At 40.0% G+C, this 17,777-nt stretch overlaps 1 protein-coding gene across 1 annotated transcript in view; it reads right to left on the bottom strand.

Annotated features, from left to right (window-relative positions):
- SLC9A3 (solute carrier family 9 member A3) overlaps positions 1-17,777 on the bottom strand; it is a 61,310-nt gene that overhangs the window by 8,159 nt on the left and 35,374 nt on the right. Inside the window, exons 3-11 of the mRNA XM_073003918.2 lie at positions 15,575-15,735; positions 14,562-14,640; positions 11,923-12,100; positions 10,960-11,180; positions 9,840-10,042; positions 7,673-7,762; positions 5,241-5,311; positions 4,275-4,404; positions 1,682-1,797 (exon numbers count right to left, since the gene is read on the bottom strand). Coding sequence (XP_072860019.2) covers positions 1,682-1,797; positions 4,275-4,404; positions 5,241-5,311; positions 7,673-7,762; positions 9,840-10,042; positions 10,960-11,180; positions 11,923-12,100; positions 14,562-14,640; positions 15,575-15,735 — 1,249 coding nt within the window. The remainder of the gene's footprint in view (positions 1-1,681; positions 1,798-4,274; positions 4,405-5,240; positions 5,312-7,672; positions 7,763-9,839; positions 10,043-10,959; positions 11,181-11,922; positions 12,101-14,561; positions 14,641-15,574; positions 15,736-17,777) is intronic.

The raw sequence follows: 17,777 nt of genomic DNA, 5'->3' as shown, positions 1-17,777 counted from the left end.
CAAGTTGTGTTTTACTCTCTATATCTAGTGAAAAGCCAAGTTTGCCATAAACAAATTTTGTTTTTTGGACTATTTCCTTCTGGTTCATTTCTCCTCCTAGTGCAAATAGCCAAAGTGGTAGAAATAGACATCCAAACCTAGGATCCTGATTTCTAATTCCCAAACAAGCCAGGGGATAACAACCAAGAAAACATTGGTTTATAATCTTGGTTTTAATGTATACAACAAACCAGGATTTCAAATGTGAACATAATGATTACTGCTTAATTTAACAGTTGGCATATCCAGGAAGAGCCAACTGCGATCAAATGAAATGCATATGCGCGATCCCAGCTTACTCACAGTAAACTATCATTCACTAGATGTCTAATATGGCCTGCTCTAATATATACAGTAGATGTATTCTTGGCTAGCTATTAGAATCAAGAGTTGGAAGAGATTATCTTTGAGGCACACATAAATGTTTATGCAAGAAAGGCCTTGCATACAGAAAACTAGAACACCAGGAAGTTGGGATCTGAATTCTTCTCCCTGACAAGCTAGTTATCTAATGGTAAGGAGGTTTTTATGTAGTACAGAGTTCACAGACATGCAGCCTCACATCTGCAGTCTGTAGTCAAAGGCCTCAAGCCAATTCACAGTCCCACCTAGAGAAGACCAACTGAATCAGTAGGATATACAAAAGCTTAACATTCGTCAATTAATACCCAAGGCTACAATTCTAAATACACTTACAAGGAATAAGTACACTGAACTCAGGGGCCAGAATCCTATTATCTGTGCCAACTGGCACAAGTTCAACCATGTAGACCTCAATGGTGAACTGCCACAAGTTAAGAAATTGGCACTTGTATTTCTCATTGTACAACAGTTGTGTTACTTGGTGGGGAATAAGAAATACAAATTTCAACTTCTCAACTGATGACAATTTATCACTGAGACATATGCCATTAGACTTACGTTGATGAGTATAAATAATAGGATTCTTGCCTGTGCATCTTACCTCTAGCCAGACACGTATATGATTATACTGCGTATTTCCTTAGACAGTGAAGCTGGCAGACTTAAATTATAGTCAAAATAAAATACTTTTGGTCCTAGTGAGATTGTTAAGGTCTCCTGTTAAAACCAAGGGGACTTACTGTATTTTTCTGTTTATAAGACAAACCCCCCACTTTTTCTAACCCCCAAATTAGAAAATTTGAAAATTTGCACAATTGCACCCCTTTGGTCCTGAAGCCCTTTCATGGATGCTTCAGGATCAAAGGGGTGTGATCCTGCCGCCCTTTCACGGCTGTGTTACTCACTTCCTACATTCCATGGGGCTTAGGAAATGGGCAATGCAGCCGTGAAAGGGCGGCATGCTTGCACCCCTTTGATTCTGCTGCCCTTTCACGGCTGCTTTGCCCTGTGGCTTTGCAAAAGGCAGGGAAAATGGCTGCCTTCCGTGTATAAAACAACCCTCAATTTTTTGTCTAATTATTTAAGTAAAAAGTGTCATTTTAGTATACACGGAAAAATACAGTAAATTAGTGCTTCACTTGAAATGGACTGTATCCAAAATGTTTCAATATTTTTTTCCCTTCATTGCCCTGCTGCTGATTTGTACATTAGTTTACAAGCTGGTCACAGAGCTAAAGTCAAACTCATAAAATAAGGGACAAAACTGTAACCCACTTACAGCAACTGGGAGACAGGTGGCTCTCCATTGATTGGATTAATAATGCTGAAGTCCACATTGGCTGTGTTGTCAATACTGGGAGAGCGGATGAACGCCAGGGAACCTCTTCTTTCCCCCTGTTCAAAAGACAATATTATTATTATTTATTATTATTTATTCAATTTATATGCCGCCCACACTACCCAGAGGTCTCAATACACACAGACGTTAAAACTTCAGGATTTTCAATCAAAACTGTGTTTTTGATTTTGAAAGCTTTTGTATTTTCAGCTACCAAAAACCGGATCAAAGTTTCAAACAGCTTCACCAAGCAGCTAAAACATTTTTTTAAGTTAAAATGTTTTTTAAAGTAATCTTATACAATTGGCAGTATTTTTAAAGTGAAAGGTTTTCAATTCTTATCCCGTAAAACAGTTTTGATAGGGACTAAACATTTCAAAAACTTTGTATGCAAATCACGCACAAAGATATTTTCTCTTTTTTTCCCCCGCAGTGGAAGTACTTACAGTGAACCTATGAATAAATTAATATAATATTTTATAAGACAAAGCTAATAAATTTAATTGGCCCAACAGCTTATACAAACGATGTGCTTCTGCAATTGTAAGTGAGGTGATGGGTACATATCCCAGATCTATGTGTCACACTTCAGGCACACTTCACTGCCAGAGGGATGTTGAGGTCATCATCCTTTGCCCATGTTACACTGAAAAGATACTATATGTAGCACTTGTGATTTCATTGCCTGCACATTTTGTGTTGCGTGAAACCACCTTTAGCTAACTAAAGCAGAGGTCCCCAACCCCCGGTCCATGGCTCAGTGCCGTGGCCTGAGCCGGACCAGGCCATGGAGACAGACCTCCTGCACCCGGCACGCACTCACCCCCACATAGCTGATCTGTGCTTGCATGCACGCTCCAGCGTGCCTGTGTGAGTGCTGCGCCACTGTTTGTGCATGCACACGAGTGCACACATGCCTGCACAAGTGCCGCACTGCCGCTTGTGCATGTGCACAAGCACATGCTCATTTGTGCAAGAGATTGCATGCACTTGTTCATGCATGTGCATGAGCACAGGGGGTGCCCCGCCTTCCCCAGCTGCTCCGCAAGGTGAAAAAGGTTGGGGACCCCTAATAAAGCATATTATCATTTTCATCATCATCATGATTATCATCATTGTCATGATTATCATCATCATTCTTGTAGAACCATGAAAACTAACACATTTATTTTAGCATAACATGTTGTTCATTACTATCTGCTTTATCAGATGGATGGGGTATAATAATGAAGCCTCACACTTATATGCACAGTTAGCATGGTTATGCAGGTGGGATCCAAGCCTGCTGCAGATGATTTCCCAGTGCTCTGAGGGGAGATTCTTCAGGAATGGGAGAGCACGGGATGGAGGAGGATTGTGGGATGTAGCAGAAGTACACCATTGGATCCTACCCTTATCTAATAGCCTCAGCAGTTTTAACTTCTAGAATACAAATGCACAGAGGCTGCTTTTAGTGTTTTGTGTTGGAATCACCGGTTTGGAGTTTAGTACAGGTTACGTGCATCATTAGTAGAACAGAAGGCTCACGTAACGTGGTAGATAATGCTTTCTGTCAAAATTGGCTCAACCCACAGTTTTTCAACTGCCATCAGATGATGGACCTTGATATTTTACCATAATAAAATAGATTCCAGAAGCCTGGAGACCACCCACCTATCTTCTAAGGCAAATTCGGTCTTAAAATGTTCATCATAATTAAAAAAGCAATGGGTACTTCCCTCTGGCTGGACTTAAGACCAGTGCTTTGAGAAGCCAATGCTACATGAATGACCAAAGAAAATGAAGATATAAGTACATCTAAAGATTGCAAACAACTATTTTAAGAAAAGACTTGAGAAGAAGTCCAAGTTCTGATTTGTGAAATTTGAAATTTATGGCTCTTTATGTCAACTTCAAGTATACCACTCTGCAGCTTGGGTCCAACTGAATGGAGGATTTATGACAATCACTGTAAGGTACCGTATTTTTCGCACCATAAGATGCACTTTTTTCCCACAAAACGGGGGGGTGGAAAGTCTGTGCGTCTTATGGAGTGAAGAAAACAGATTATATTTTCCTGTTTTCTTCTCCTAAAAAAATTGGTGCGTCTTATGGAAAGGTGAGTCTTATGGAGCGAAAAATAGGGTATGTTCCACAAGATTACAGGCACAACTCAGCAGAAACTAAGCAAATTTAAGTTCAGTTTAATTATACTTTGAAAGAATTTAGCACACATTTACCTATATCAGTGGTTCTTAACCTTTGTTACTCGGATGTTTTTGAACTGCAACTCCCAGAAACCCCAGCCAGCACAGTTGGTGGTGAAGGCTTCTGGGAGTTGCAGTCCAAAACTCCTGAGTAACCCAAGGTTAAGAACCAGTGACCTATATCACTGAAAACAGTGGGATTAAGAGAGTTTAATCTTGGTTGAATCCATATTACTAATTTATTACTGTTACTTACTTCGCCATGAGTGGACGCAATGACCAGATAGGTGGGGTATAAATAAAATAAATAAATAAAAAATAAATTTCATGAAATTTATTAGAATTACCTCAGCCACATAGCTAATGGCATCCTTCAAGTTGAGTTCACGGAAAACTTTAAGAATTCGGTCTCTAGTTTTCTGAGCAGATCTTCTCATCAGCACTTTACTGAGGACTTCTCTATCAAAATTGGACCACCTAATGATTTGACCACACAATATGTAAGTGGCATGACTAGAAGACATAGTTAGCATTTTCTTTTTCAGATAGAAAAGCCTGGAATTCCATTCCAAGCAGTATCCCTCTTAGAGTAAAATTCTATGGATGTATACTTAGCAAGAAAATCCCACTCTATCCAACATGTTTTACTCAGAGAAATGTATAGTACATATGACTGCAGCTTCAGCCAGAGCTTGGAAGTACAGTAGGACCCCTTTATTCAGAAGGAATTGGTTCTAAGCCCTCTCCCTCCAGATGCAGAAAACCAACAGATAATAGTGAACCCATAGTCTCTGGTTCCATCTGGTTCCATCTAATAGCCAGTTCTGGTTATTACATTGTGGAAATATGTATTTCTGGTTTTTTAATTATTATTGTTATTATTATTTAATATTTTCAGACTGTGGATAAATGAAGCTGTGGATACTGATCTCATGGATACAGGGATCCTACTGTAATGCATTATAAGGGACAATGTTACCTGTAAAACATTAATTTGGAGGGCAATGAGGGCATAGCAATGTTCTTGCAAAAGAACAATTATCTATAATTAGAACTCTTTGTTTTATCTAGAAGTCAATCTCTGCCTTCATCTATCAGGACTGCTACTATGATTTGGGAAGAATAAGGAGAATTCCAGCAATTCCATGGCTTAGTAGAAAAGGGAACTAGCTGACTAACAGAACCAACCTGTCTCAGCATTAGTTGAGTAATTAGATGGCCAAATGTCAGACTAACATATCTTGCTATTTTAATCAACTTTTTCCATCCATTTATGACTGCTCCCATTGAGGTAAAGGGAGCTGACTACTTACTTGTCTCTCAGGTAATTGTGTCCTATTTGACCAGATATATCTTCAATAGCTGAAAGAATGTGGTCAAAGGCCTGAGAAAACAAAAAGCATAACTTGGATTAGGTTATTGGAGGGACTGCTATGGAACAACTTAACTTAGGTAAAGGTCAAATTTAGAGAGCAGGACAAAGCAGTTAGCATTGTAAGAGTTACTCCTGGTTTTAGCATACAACAGATCAGAATCTGTCCTAGAAACCTGAGGCCTTGCTCCATCTCCCTCCACAGAGTAACACTAGAGGGCTAATAGTGCTGGAAGAGAACCCTGCCTCCTAATATTGCCATGCACAAGGTGTGCTACTGCTGTGCCAGGCACAATGCAACAAACCAGGCTACTCTCAGCACAACAGGGCACCTCTCCTTCAAGCAATTGGCAACCCATTCCTCCCCAGGTCCTCAATACATAAAAACGTTAGTGATGTTCAGCTGGTACAGTCCCTTTGTAATGTAATTTTGTTGTCCAAAATATGATGACCACTGATAGCTGCTTTAACTGCCTTCTGTTCTTTCCCTGCTTTGCTAATGCAGAATAAGAGCATAAACCCCCCCAGGAAGCTATTCTGCATCAGCTCCATGAAAATGAATGGGCACTGTGCCAGAGCACTGCACAGCTCCCATGCACTTCAATGGGGTTTTAACTAGATAATTTCTCAGTAGAGTTCACTTATCTGTGATGTTTTCTGTGGGCAAATCCTACTTTCTATGGGCCTCTTCTTATATAGCCCAAAATGGTTCCATCTGTTCACAAAGGAGAGGAATCAGAAAGCTCAGGGGAATGCCAGTATTTGGAAACATACTGTACAAAAAGTGTTTAAGAATGTAAATCCTAAAAAAGGTCTCAAAACAGAATAATGAGGATTGAGTAGGATTCAATGAGCAGAAAAATATCCAAAGGTGGCAAATGTCAACAAAAATAGATAATCTTGGAATTTGATTGACTGAACAAAATTCATTTGAGCAGGACCAGATCCATGCAATAAAAGTCAGAATAGAGATGGCATGGAGCAGCTTCCTTAAGATGAAGAATATAATATTCAATACAACATTGAAATTATCTTTGAGAATGCATATTTTATGGTGCTATGTATTCTCAGTTCTACTGTATTGCATAGAATTGCAGACATCAACACAGGTTTTTAAAAGAAAGAAAGAAATATCCAAAATACAGATTTGTTGCAGAATGCTAAGAAATTCTTGGATTGAAATGTAACCAGTGAAGATATAAAATATGAATTAATAAAGACTAAGAAGTTGTAAAATATAAAATACAGAATGCTAGATTGCTTTGCAAGGCTCTAATACTTTGGCCATCTCATGAGAAGAAAAGACTCCCTGGAAAAGACCCTGATGTTGGGAAAGTGTGAAGGCAAAAGGAGAAGGAGACGACAGAGGATGAAATGGTTGGACAGTGTCATCGAAGCTACCAACATGAATTTGACCCAACTCCGGGAGGATGTGGAAGACAGGAGGGCCTGGCGTGCTCTGGTCCATGGGGTCATGAAGAATCGGACACGACAATGACTAAACAACAACAAGAAGATTGCTTTGGCCATGTAATGAGAAACAGAAAGTACAGATTGTAACAACTGACCATTTAAGACAAGAAAATGGGGAAAACATTGCAGGACAATAATTTATTGAGTAAAGAACTCTGGAATCTAAATTGAGTGCAACACAACCATGTACAGCTGCTGAATCCAAAGTCAGAATAGCTATGATGGCATCCAGCAGGAGAGGAACACAGCTCTGTCACCAGCAATTTTGGCACCTGGGGATTCTCTGTCTTGCTGATTAAGCTCTGGCTTTGTAGTGAGCCCATCTGTTTTATGTTTCCTTCTGCCCCATGATGGAGAAGCTAAAGGTGGTCTATGCATAATAGTGGATAGGTTCATGTCCCTTTGGACACAAATTTTTGTCCTCTAAACTTTCATATCCTTCTGCCCCATCCTAGTTACCGCTTAGAAGAGAACAAAGAAGAAGAAATCGGCAAAGAAGGCTGATTATGAAGAGAGAGAAAATGGAAGATAGGAGGCCATGGAATGGTGCATCTGGAAAGGGGGCAGGATTAGGTGGCCAGAATCCTGAACAGGAGAACTTTGCACCACAGAGCCCAAATATATTGTTCTACAGTCCAGCTGGGTTTCATCTGTATATAAGCAATTGCATTGCTATATGTCCTAGTCCAGCTTCCCGTTGTTCAGATGCCACTAATTCACCTGGGTCAACACCATAATGTGAGTGAGAGCACAAATGAGTGGGAGCCTGGAGTTTATACATTACTACACTATTACCTATTAAGCAGCTGGGGCAGTTTCTTGATGGCTTTAAATAAGACACATAAGATTTCAGGCTCTACCACACTGACCTCTACTTGTTCCAAATACGAACTTGCTTACCCTGCCATGGAGCTTCTCATTAAGTTTGGGTTCCCTGTGTTCACTTCTTTTCACTCTCAACCACTGCACCAAAGGCTTGATTGTCAAACCCTGTAGAGGGAAATAGACAGATTACTCTCACTTTGTTTAAAATAAATGATAGAGGTTGACTAACACATAATCAGAAAGTGAAATGTTAGAGGAAGCACATGTATGTCACTACATCAAAACATTAGGCAGTTTCATCACCTATCATCATTAATATATGGTGAAGTCTGACAGTAGGGAAAAGTTCAGTTTACCCTGCAAACCAACCTACCAGCCAACCAACCAACAGACACAGTTGCCTTTTCAGTGAGTTGCAGCCACTCAAAGTGAACACTTGTGTAATCAGATGTTGCAAGCATCCAGATTATCCCTTGTGCTGGCATAATTTCCTCTATGCCACAAAGTGGCCATGGCATAAATATTGCTTGCTAGCCTGCTAACACTGATACTAGACTTCCTGGGATTGGGCACAGCTACCTTTCAGTGCTAATAGATTATTGTGATTGATGTGGCGTGATTACTTCCACTCTGAAGTAAACTATGCTAATGTAACTTCTTACGTTACCCAAGTAGAATGGTTGTCATCTGCTTAATATATCCTGCACCACTTCTGGAAATATTTCAAATATGAAAACTATGTAAGTTCTTTCCCAGATGAAGCTACTTGAGTTGGCAATACTGGTATGGGTTGTAAGCCTCTTTCTTGTTTAGCACCTGCTGACAAAACCTGAAGTGAAGGTCATACTAATGTGAATTAAATCAGTTTAGTGATATATTCATTACTATGATTGGTATGTATGCAGATTTCATAATTTCTAATGCAGACTAGTATCACTATGTGTGTTTAAATTGCTATAACGAAATCCTGATCCTTCAGACTCAATTATTGGGTTACTGACCGAGTGTTATTGAAACAAATGCTTAATTACACAGTAGGAACATATTATTCCCTTCTCTTTAAAAACTGAGCTAATGTTTTTTTTTAATAGGAAATAATATTGACATCTGTAAGTGAGTGAGAGGACCAGCTTTACTGTGAAATATTAACTCAAAATCTATTAATATACTCAGGTCTGACACGGAAATTTTACTTTTTAGCACAGAGCAAATTGTGTTTTGTCCCAACGGTGCCTTGGGAAAACATAAAATAGGATCTCTGTTACTAAAATTATGAAGATAATTATACTTGCAGCTCACTGACCTTATGCAAAGCCCATATTTAGGAACTGTTTTGGACACTGCATTGGGCCTTTCTAAACGTATGAGGGCTAAGATATATTACACTTGTGGAAGTCTAATGCCCTTTCCTTTCCAGTTGTTATTCCCACCCCTAAATGAAAAGTAATGGATTACATTCCCAAGATATGCAGCACACAGCACTCTTGGGGTTTAGACAATCCTTTCTATTGGAAAGAAAGAGGGAGCAGAAAGGGATGGCATGGCTGTGCATCAGCCACTCATTGTCAGACTGGATTTAGGGGAGAACAAGGAAAAGGCCGTGTGGTCCCATAATCTTGAGGGGCCACGTGACATTTTCCTTGTTCTTTCTGGGCTACAGTATATTATGAATGGCCTCACTCAGCACCACCTATAAGACCCATGTCGACACCACCCACATGGATTATTCATGTCATCCAGAGGTGACTACAAACTGAAGAAACATCTCCTTGTGCTCACCACATAAAACATTGATCTGGCTTTAATCTGGCACAATTAGCTGCCTCTACCTGGTGAATAAACCAAATTACAACCTCTAACTTGTGATTCCCCACCAAAAAGAAACTTTATATTTTGAATCAGGCAATGGGGGGGATCACAGAGTGATTAGTAGCCATTTGGTCTTACTGTGTCTCAAGTATCCAATCATGCTGCAAGGATACGTGAGACACAGCCTCAAGAGGACAGGCATGTACCATCAATATTTGGACTCTTTTCTACAGTTTTTCTGCACTTTCCATGTAAGGACTGTGCTCAGCCTGATGAAGTAAGATTCTTCCATGAAAGCTTGCAATTTGCTTGATATTTTAGTTGTCCAATAAAAGATATCACCCACTCTTACATTTGGATTTAGGGAAGTAAACCTTGTTCATGCTTTCTGCCTTTCCCATCAAATGAACAAAACGGCTGAAAAATGGAATACCTGAATCATTACAGTAAAAAACACAACAATGATGGTTGTGCTGACAAACAGGTTTCTATCTCCGACTTTGTTTTTGTCCAAAAGTACCACCAAAGCAAAGGCAACAGCACCACGAAGACCACCATACGACATCACCACCTGGTCTATTATTCCCAACTGGACCATTCGGTAGTGGTTCAGAACCCATGTCTGTATAATTACACCTGTTAAAACAAAATGTCTCAGAATAACAAAGATTTGCATTAGCATATTCCTTTTAGGAAAGGAATTCTGAAATATATATTCACTGAAGAATTATAAAACAAAGCTACATAGATTGTTGCTTTCATAGAAATGGTAAATCTGTCCATTCTAGTGACATCTGACATCTACTGAAGGCACTGAAAAGCTATGCCATGATCCGGTTCCAATTACACATCCATCCTCTTCTGCTACTTCAAACAGTCCATTAAATTGAAAAAGAGCTGAGTGAACATTGCAGGGAACTTCCACACCAGCAGCACACATGAAACCCTCTGGCTGTAATGGGCATTTGTCTAAAACAGCAGTATTTACTTTAAAAGATGTTTACTGTTTTCCCTTATTGATCCCTGATCCGCCTCCCACACCAAGCAACAATCCTTGGGTTCCACAAATATTTAAAAGGCACACATCATCAACTTCTAGGCCAGACATAACCCTTATCCTACCATTCCCTTAATGCTCCAGAGAGAGAGAAGAAGAGTGGATTAAGCATTGTTAGAGGGACACAAGCAACTCTACCCAGCCACAAGGACCAGGGATCACTACACACAAAAGACCAGCTAATGACACCCATCAACCACAGTGGCAGATAATCCCTCCTCCTTACCACAACAAGACACCCACAACAAGATACACTAATCACCCGTCTACAGAAAAAGACAAAAGCCTGTCTCACAGCCATAAATACTCCACTCCCAAGCCAACTACACCAGAGCACAGAGTGCTGTCCTCTGAAGATGCCGGCCACAGAGACTGGCAAAACGTTAGGAAGAACAACCTTCAGAACACGGCCAAAGAGCCCGAAAATCCCACAACAACCATTGTAAGCTAAATCTTAATTGGCAGTCTCATCAGAGTTAAAAATTCATTTCCTTACCAATGACTCTGTAGACCGAGATGAATACTAGTGTTAAAAGTATAAAAGCTGTATTCCATGTCCAGATACTAGGATCAACAGCTGAAATTCCAAGGAACATAAAAATAATTGTCTCTGAGGCACTAGCCAGCATCTTCATGGTGTATCTCACAGTAGTTGCAGACTGTTCTGAAATATTTGCGTTGACATATTTTTGACAGCAGATACCACAGAAAGTTATACTGGAAGAAAGGGAAAAGAACATCTTAAGCATACTTCTTTCTAATAAATTTATACTTTGTAATTTCTACCAAATTCTAACTTCTGAAATATATTTTTAAAAATCACAATATAAACTCTACATATGACTATGTGGGCTCCAAAGCCATACTCAGATATATTGATCTCCCTAGTCCAGATCCCCTGGGTGTGGGTATCTGCCTTCAAAATTAAGAGTTTAATTGGCTCTCCAAATTGTGGGGTCATGATTTTCCCCAATATGTGTTTTAAGTGAATGGTACAATCTTAATTATCCTGAGGCACCCACATTAGTCTCACATGTTATCTAAAGACATGGTTGTTTCTGATACTTTTAGAACTGTACATCCCATAACTAGAGTCTACAGCTAATTCCTCCATTTTTCTTCACATGGCTACATTGCATAATTTGTGGCCTAGCCTTTATAGTGAGCTTTATATTTACCATAGTCTTTCGTTACCATAGTCTTTCGAGACTGAAGGATGCCTAACTATATTTATATAGGAACAGCTAACAAATTTCTAAACATGGCAGTGCCATTTACAAGTAATTTATACAACGAGGTACAGTATGGATTTCCTCAGTTCCTCATCTACAACTTTCACCAACTCAGGCAGTTTTAATACATACTCCCCAATAGTTCTATAGTTTTGAATCTGTATAATTGAGTTTTGAATCTTCTCTAGTAACACTTTATAAAAATGAGTTGATTAATGGCAGCTTACGCAAGTATGGCAGAAAGTGAGAGCATCTCTGCTGTCAGGTAAGAGAGGTAGGAGATCACGAACACAAATGCAGGCTCGATGATTCTAACATGCTTTGTGAAACGTGTGACAAATGAGAGCAGGAACGCAAAGGCAACACCAATCAAAGTACCTCCCAGGCTCACCACAAAGAAGGACACTGCAACAAAAAGCATACATACTAGCTTAATTACTTCTTATTGTTCCTTTCTGACAACTAGAAAAGTTAAGGAGGTGATACCAGAAATTCATCACACAAAGCTATACTGAACTGTACAATTGTTCATCAGTGGTGAAGAGGATTTATGTCTTGATGGGGAGATACTTCTACCTCTTGCTTTCCATATATATGTCAATGTGGTCCAGGCTTATAGCAATAGTAAAGGCTGAAAGAGAGAGAAGGGCGAGCCTGTCTAGTCAAGGGTTGCCATACTGCTAGCTGAGTAATGGAACTCAGTTTCTAATATTGAACCTCAGACTGATGGTCTGAACTAGAGATGGGCATGAACTTTGGTTTGGAGGTTCATGCCTGTTTCAACATGCAGCACCATAGGTGCCCTGTGGTCCCTTACCCCGCTTCTGGCCAATGACCCACTCACCTGTCGGTGTGCGCTTCTCTCCTCCTCATCTTCAGCTGCTTGACCAGTCCCTGGCAGGAGCATGGGCTTTCCTGCCCCACCTCCTTATCTGAATAGGCAATCAGCCAAGACATAAAGAGCCAAAGAGGAGGAGGAGAGAAGCATGTGTTGGCTGATGAGTGGGGGATCCTGCCAGGAAGGCAAGGGAAGAGAATGCGCAGGACCTGTGATGCAGTGCATACAAACTGGCACAAACCTCCAAACTGAGGTTCGTGTCCACCTCTAGTGTGAACACATGGATCTCAAACACAGAATACTCTGTGTCTTTCTGAATAGACATCTTATCCTTCAGAATCAAGCATCTCCCACTCAATAGCCAGCTAATATCACAGAGGCAACAGGCAAGAAAAAATGTGCTTGTTTTCAGGCAAAGGGTCCTTTCAGAAGCAAAGGAGAAAGCAAGTTGAATGGAAAGACTCAAACTCCAAGGTTTTGTTAAAGTAATGTGTGCCCTTGGAAGTATTTGAGGTGCTAAGACCCTCACCATGTTTCTGGACTCCCTATTGGGACTAGGTAAAAGAAGAAGTTAAGAATGATCCATAGATATTATCCATCTTGTTTTCACAACAACTTTATAAACCAGGTTAGATTAAGAGAGAAAGAAAGAGGTTGGCCCAAAGTTACCTAGTGAGTTTTATGTCTTGTTCAGATACCTTCTGATTCTTCTTGAAGACACTTAGAGGTGAAAGGTTTGAGTGATGCCCCAGTGGTAACATGGGGTTTAAGGCATGCTCTAGCTTGCAATTGGGGTATTGTAAATACAGTGCATCTCATAATAAGTGATACATAGAAGGGAGGATTCACTGAACATCCCTGACACTGAAGATCTAGGTTGTGCTTCTGAGCCTTTTGGAGAAAAGTAGCTAGGTACCAATGTATGTGGAAACTGGATTCCTAAGTTTCAAAAGGGGTGAGTGGACTCTCAAAATTGTAGGCATCTCTAGGCTGAGAAAAAACACAGGTGAAGACAATGTTGCTAACCTAGAGAATCTGAGAGGGGCAGAAAGGCATGTGGAAGAGTCCAGCACCAGTGATTTGGAGAAAGGCAACCAAATCTTGAGGTCCTTTGACCTCAAATTTAGTTTAAATGTTGAAAACCAAGACCTACAAGATAACTTTCTTCAAAATGCTATCAGTTCAACATGCAGGAGTAGCCAGATAGGTGATGCTGACGGTTGTTAATGTATGAATGAAAGGATCGTCGCAAACCCCCACCAATCAGCGGTGCTTCGGTTCTCTCTCTCTCCACCCCTCGCAGCACAGCTGATTGGTGGGGGGGGTGCAATCATCCCAAAGGCTCCATTTTCACACAGCTGATCGGTGGTTCCAAAATGGCCGCCCACTGTGTTGCCTCGCTTTAGAGGCACTGAAAATGGCCGCCCCTATGGGGGATTTTCACATAAGGTGAGTTTTTAAGCCCATAGGAACACATTAAACCGGTTTAATGCATTTCTATGGGCTTTTTAAAACCGCTTCATGATGAAATTGCTTAGTGATGTTTTTTCCTGCACGGATTAACATCGCTAAGTGAGGCACCACTGTATTATCATTCCCCTCGCCTAAAATCTCAGCATGACCTTGAAATTGAGAACGTGTTCTGATTACTTCATAATTCATGTAAAAATAAAACAAGATAAAACAAAGACAAAAATGTTGTGGCACCTTAAAGACTAACTACTGTATTTTAACGTGAGCTTTTGTGGACAGTCCTCAGGATGCACTTGACTTTTGAGGTGAGCACTTGCTCACCTCAAAATCACAAAAAGAAGCCTCTAGTCATTAACAATCTGCCACTGACAATGACATCATACATATTGCACAAGTAGATGTGCAACAGGATTTTAGTCACTAATTTCTATTTTTTCATTATATTAAATAGCATCAATTGTATTGTACTCTAAGTACGAAGAGAAATAAATTAGATAAACTTTAGTATTTACGAAATGTTTCCTTAAATAAGTAATTTAAAAAACTGCTACGCACCAACACCTTTGACACAGTCCAAAGCAGTTACATTTTCTGCTCCTATAGAGACAAAGGCTTCAAAAACATTGTATAATACCTATAAGGAAGGGAAAATATTGGTTTCATGAATGAATAAGAGAAAGCACTTTATGAAACCAGACAAGACCAGCTTGAATGGTTTGCATAGTACATTGCTAAGTATCAGTTCAATATCTTTAACTTCCCCAAATTTTGCTCTAAACAGAAAGTGGTAGAAGAGAGGAAGCCACACATTGGGAGCAAGCTGTGGCTTGCTTGGACTTCTAAATCAATCTCTGACTTATACTTCTCTTCAGTTCCCCTCTTACTATACTGCAACTCACCCCTAAACATGCCTGTACAATAATTAGATATTTAAAAGTCTCTCACTAGAGTGAGTGAAGGGCTCTTCCCAAGCCTATCACAACTAGGAAGGGAACAGCTAACTTTCACTCCCCTCTCCAGAATCCACCTAATCATGCCATGCACAGCAACTGGTCCTTTAAAAAGCTTCCCATTGGCTCCAACAGGAGGGGTTTTATTTACAAGCCACACACTGCAGGGGGAGCAGGGCATCTTTACATGTGAGTGTATGTCTCTCTGTGTATATAAGACATATAAATTGAGAGTGAGTGACTGTGTAATATGTGTGAACACAATTATGGGTATTTAAATATTTGCCTTGTGTGTGAAAATGGTACATGTGTATCAATAGGAGTATGGTCCGTGAATACACAGGCATGTATTTGAGAGAGAGCGTGGAATGCATCTACATCTGACATGAAGCTTCTGCAAGGTCACCCACAAGGGTACAGTATAAGGCCCTTGGGATGAAGATAAAGAAATAATTTGGCCCCAACAGTAAAACAATGACAAAATCTATTGGTAAATGTTCAGTTAAACCAATTACTATTATTCTGTATTTATTTAAGTGAATCCTGAATTATCCAGTGTGAGTGTGATTCCTCAGGGTTCCATTAATTCAGAGTCATGAACTTGAATGTGATTCATACCACTGTTACAGCATCATTGAGCAGGGATTCTCCAAAAACGATGATGAAGAGGACTTCATTGACATGGACCTCTTCAAACACAGCCAGCACCGCCACAGGATCTACAGCAGCTATCAGACTCCCAAACAGCAGGAAGTCCAGCCATCCACTGTTAAGTTCACCTACAAAAAATAAGCAAGCACCATTTCAGCATCTAGCTATTCCTTAAAATAAATGGGGCTCACTTTTGTCACAGCGTTTTTACAAAATGAGCCAAATTTTCCCACAGCATTCTCACAAGTTCATGATGGAGGCTGACAAAGAAGCACACTGAAAACCACTATTTATGTTACCAGCTCTGCACGCATGTACACCCATAATCAGATTAAAAGGAAAGGTGATACGGAGAAACAACAACCTTGCTGTATTTCTCCACTCAGTAAAAATGGAGATGAAGAAATGCATGCTGCTGCCCCTACCTAACAATTAATAAGTGCAGTTCAAAGGAAATTTAGGTCAAGGCAATGGTATAGGAGCAAATCATTGCCACCAATGATGCTTCCCTGATCCTCAAAGTTTTGGGCTGATCACAAATACAGTGGTGCCTCGCAAGACGGGCGCTCCATTTAACAACGAATCTGCATTACGATGAGGTTTTTGCGATTGCAAAAGTGATCGCAAAATGATGTTTTGAATGGGGGAATTTCGCTGCGCGATGATCGGTTCCCTGTTTCGGGAACCGATTTTCGCTTCCCGACTATCAAAACAGCTGATTGTCGGGTTTTCAAAATGGCCCCCGGGTGCTCAAAATGAGTCCCTGCTGTGTTTAGGAGCCATTTTTCGCTGCACAGGCACCCACCCCCATGGAGGATCTTCGCTGGACGGTGAGTTCTTAGCCAATTGGAACGCATTAACCAGGTTTAAATGCATTTCAGTGGCTTTTTTATTTTCGCTTTACTACGTTTTTTTCTACAGCGATTTCGCTGGAACGAATTAACGTCGTAATGCGAGGCACCACTGTAATGTGTTTGTCAAGTCAATTCTGACGTATGGTACCTCTTCCTGGACTTTCTAGGTATAAAGTACTGATAAGTGGTTTACCAGTCCCTCCTTCTGCTGTGTGCTGGAGTGGTGCAGCTTGCCCAAGGTTACACAGGTGGCAGGCCATTTAACCCCATCAAGCGCACATGTTCTGGGTGAACTTGGCTGACCCTTCTTCCAGCAGACACAGCAGAGATTCATACTAGGTAGTCAGACGCTCCAACCGTCCAAGCCATAACAGCTTGGGTAATATTTAGGTTTATTTAAAAACAACGTAATGTACAAAAAAAACAAAACCCCTAAAAGTGGTTGTATGCCCAAAGACAAATCTGGCTCATTACATCCTATTTTGCTTCAGTGGAACAAAACATGAGAGAAACCTTGTCAGATTGTGTACATCCTGATGTCTGTGCCTATAAATAATTCAGCTTCAACTTGTAATTTTTGTCACTGTCATTTTATTAATTATGTCTCCCAGTTCCAATAAGATAACAAATTTCACTTCAGCCACATTTTGGTGAATGAACATGGGAATATGAAAATGAGAAATTTATCCCAGGATAAATATGGAAGCCCTACTCAGAGCCATGGGACCAGAAAGTCCAAAGTGGAGAGATAAAAAGAAGATTTGTTAAATGCACATGAGGATTAAATCATCCCTTTATGGATAGTACATTGAAATTCAGATGCAGGGCATTAGTGACGAAATGGTGTAGCAGGGTCTTTCTCTATATACAGTTAAAGAAAAGTTGGGGGTGGTGGTGTCTTTTCAGTACTGATGTGTTAAAAGGCTTTAGAAACTGATATTCCTGCTCCTCTTGAATACAGCCCAGTACTGTATTAAACACGTTACTACCTCTTCGAAAAATTTTACAATCAGAGCAAAACAAATATGTACAAGATGTAACAGTTTTTTCGAAGAGATAGTGTGGGTGAATTTATTATAGCAAACTCTGTAAATTAGTACCAATGCTTATTGCACTGCTGAATTTTCAAAATATACAATTAAACAATAACTCATATAAAATTAAAAAATGCTATTCTGTGGCCTCTTCATCATTGCATAATTTGAACAGCCGCTTACTCAAGGGAAGTATTCATGAGAAGAAGGGAGAAAAGATTTTTTAAAAAAGCAATTGCTATAATGCACCATTTATCTTTTTTATAAATTACCAATTGTGTT

Source organism: Pogona vitticeps, chromosome 6 (genome assembly GCF_051106095.1).
Source record: "Pogona vitticeps strain Pit_001003342236 chromosome 6, PviZW2.1, whole genome shotgun sequence".
Classification (NCBI taxonomy): Eukaryota; Metazoa; Chordata; class Lepidosauria; order Squamata; family Agamidae; genus Pogona; species Pogona vitticeps.
Note: the sequence above shows the minus strand (reverse complement) of the source record. Positions and strands in the feature narration are given on the sequence as shown.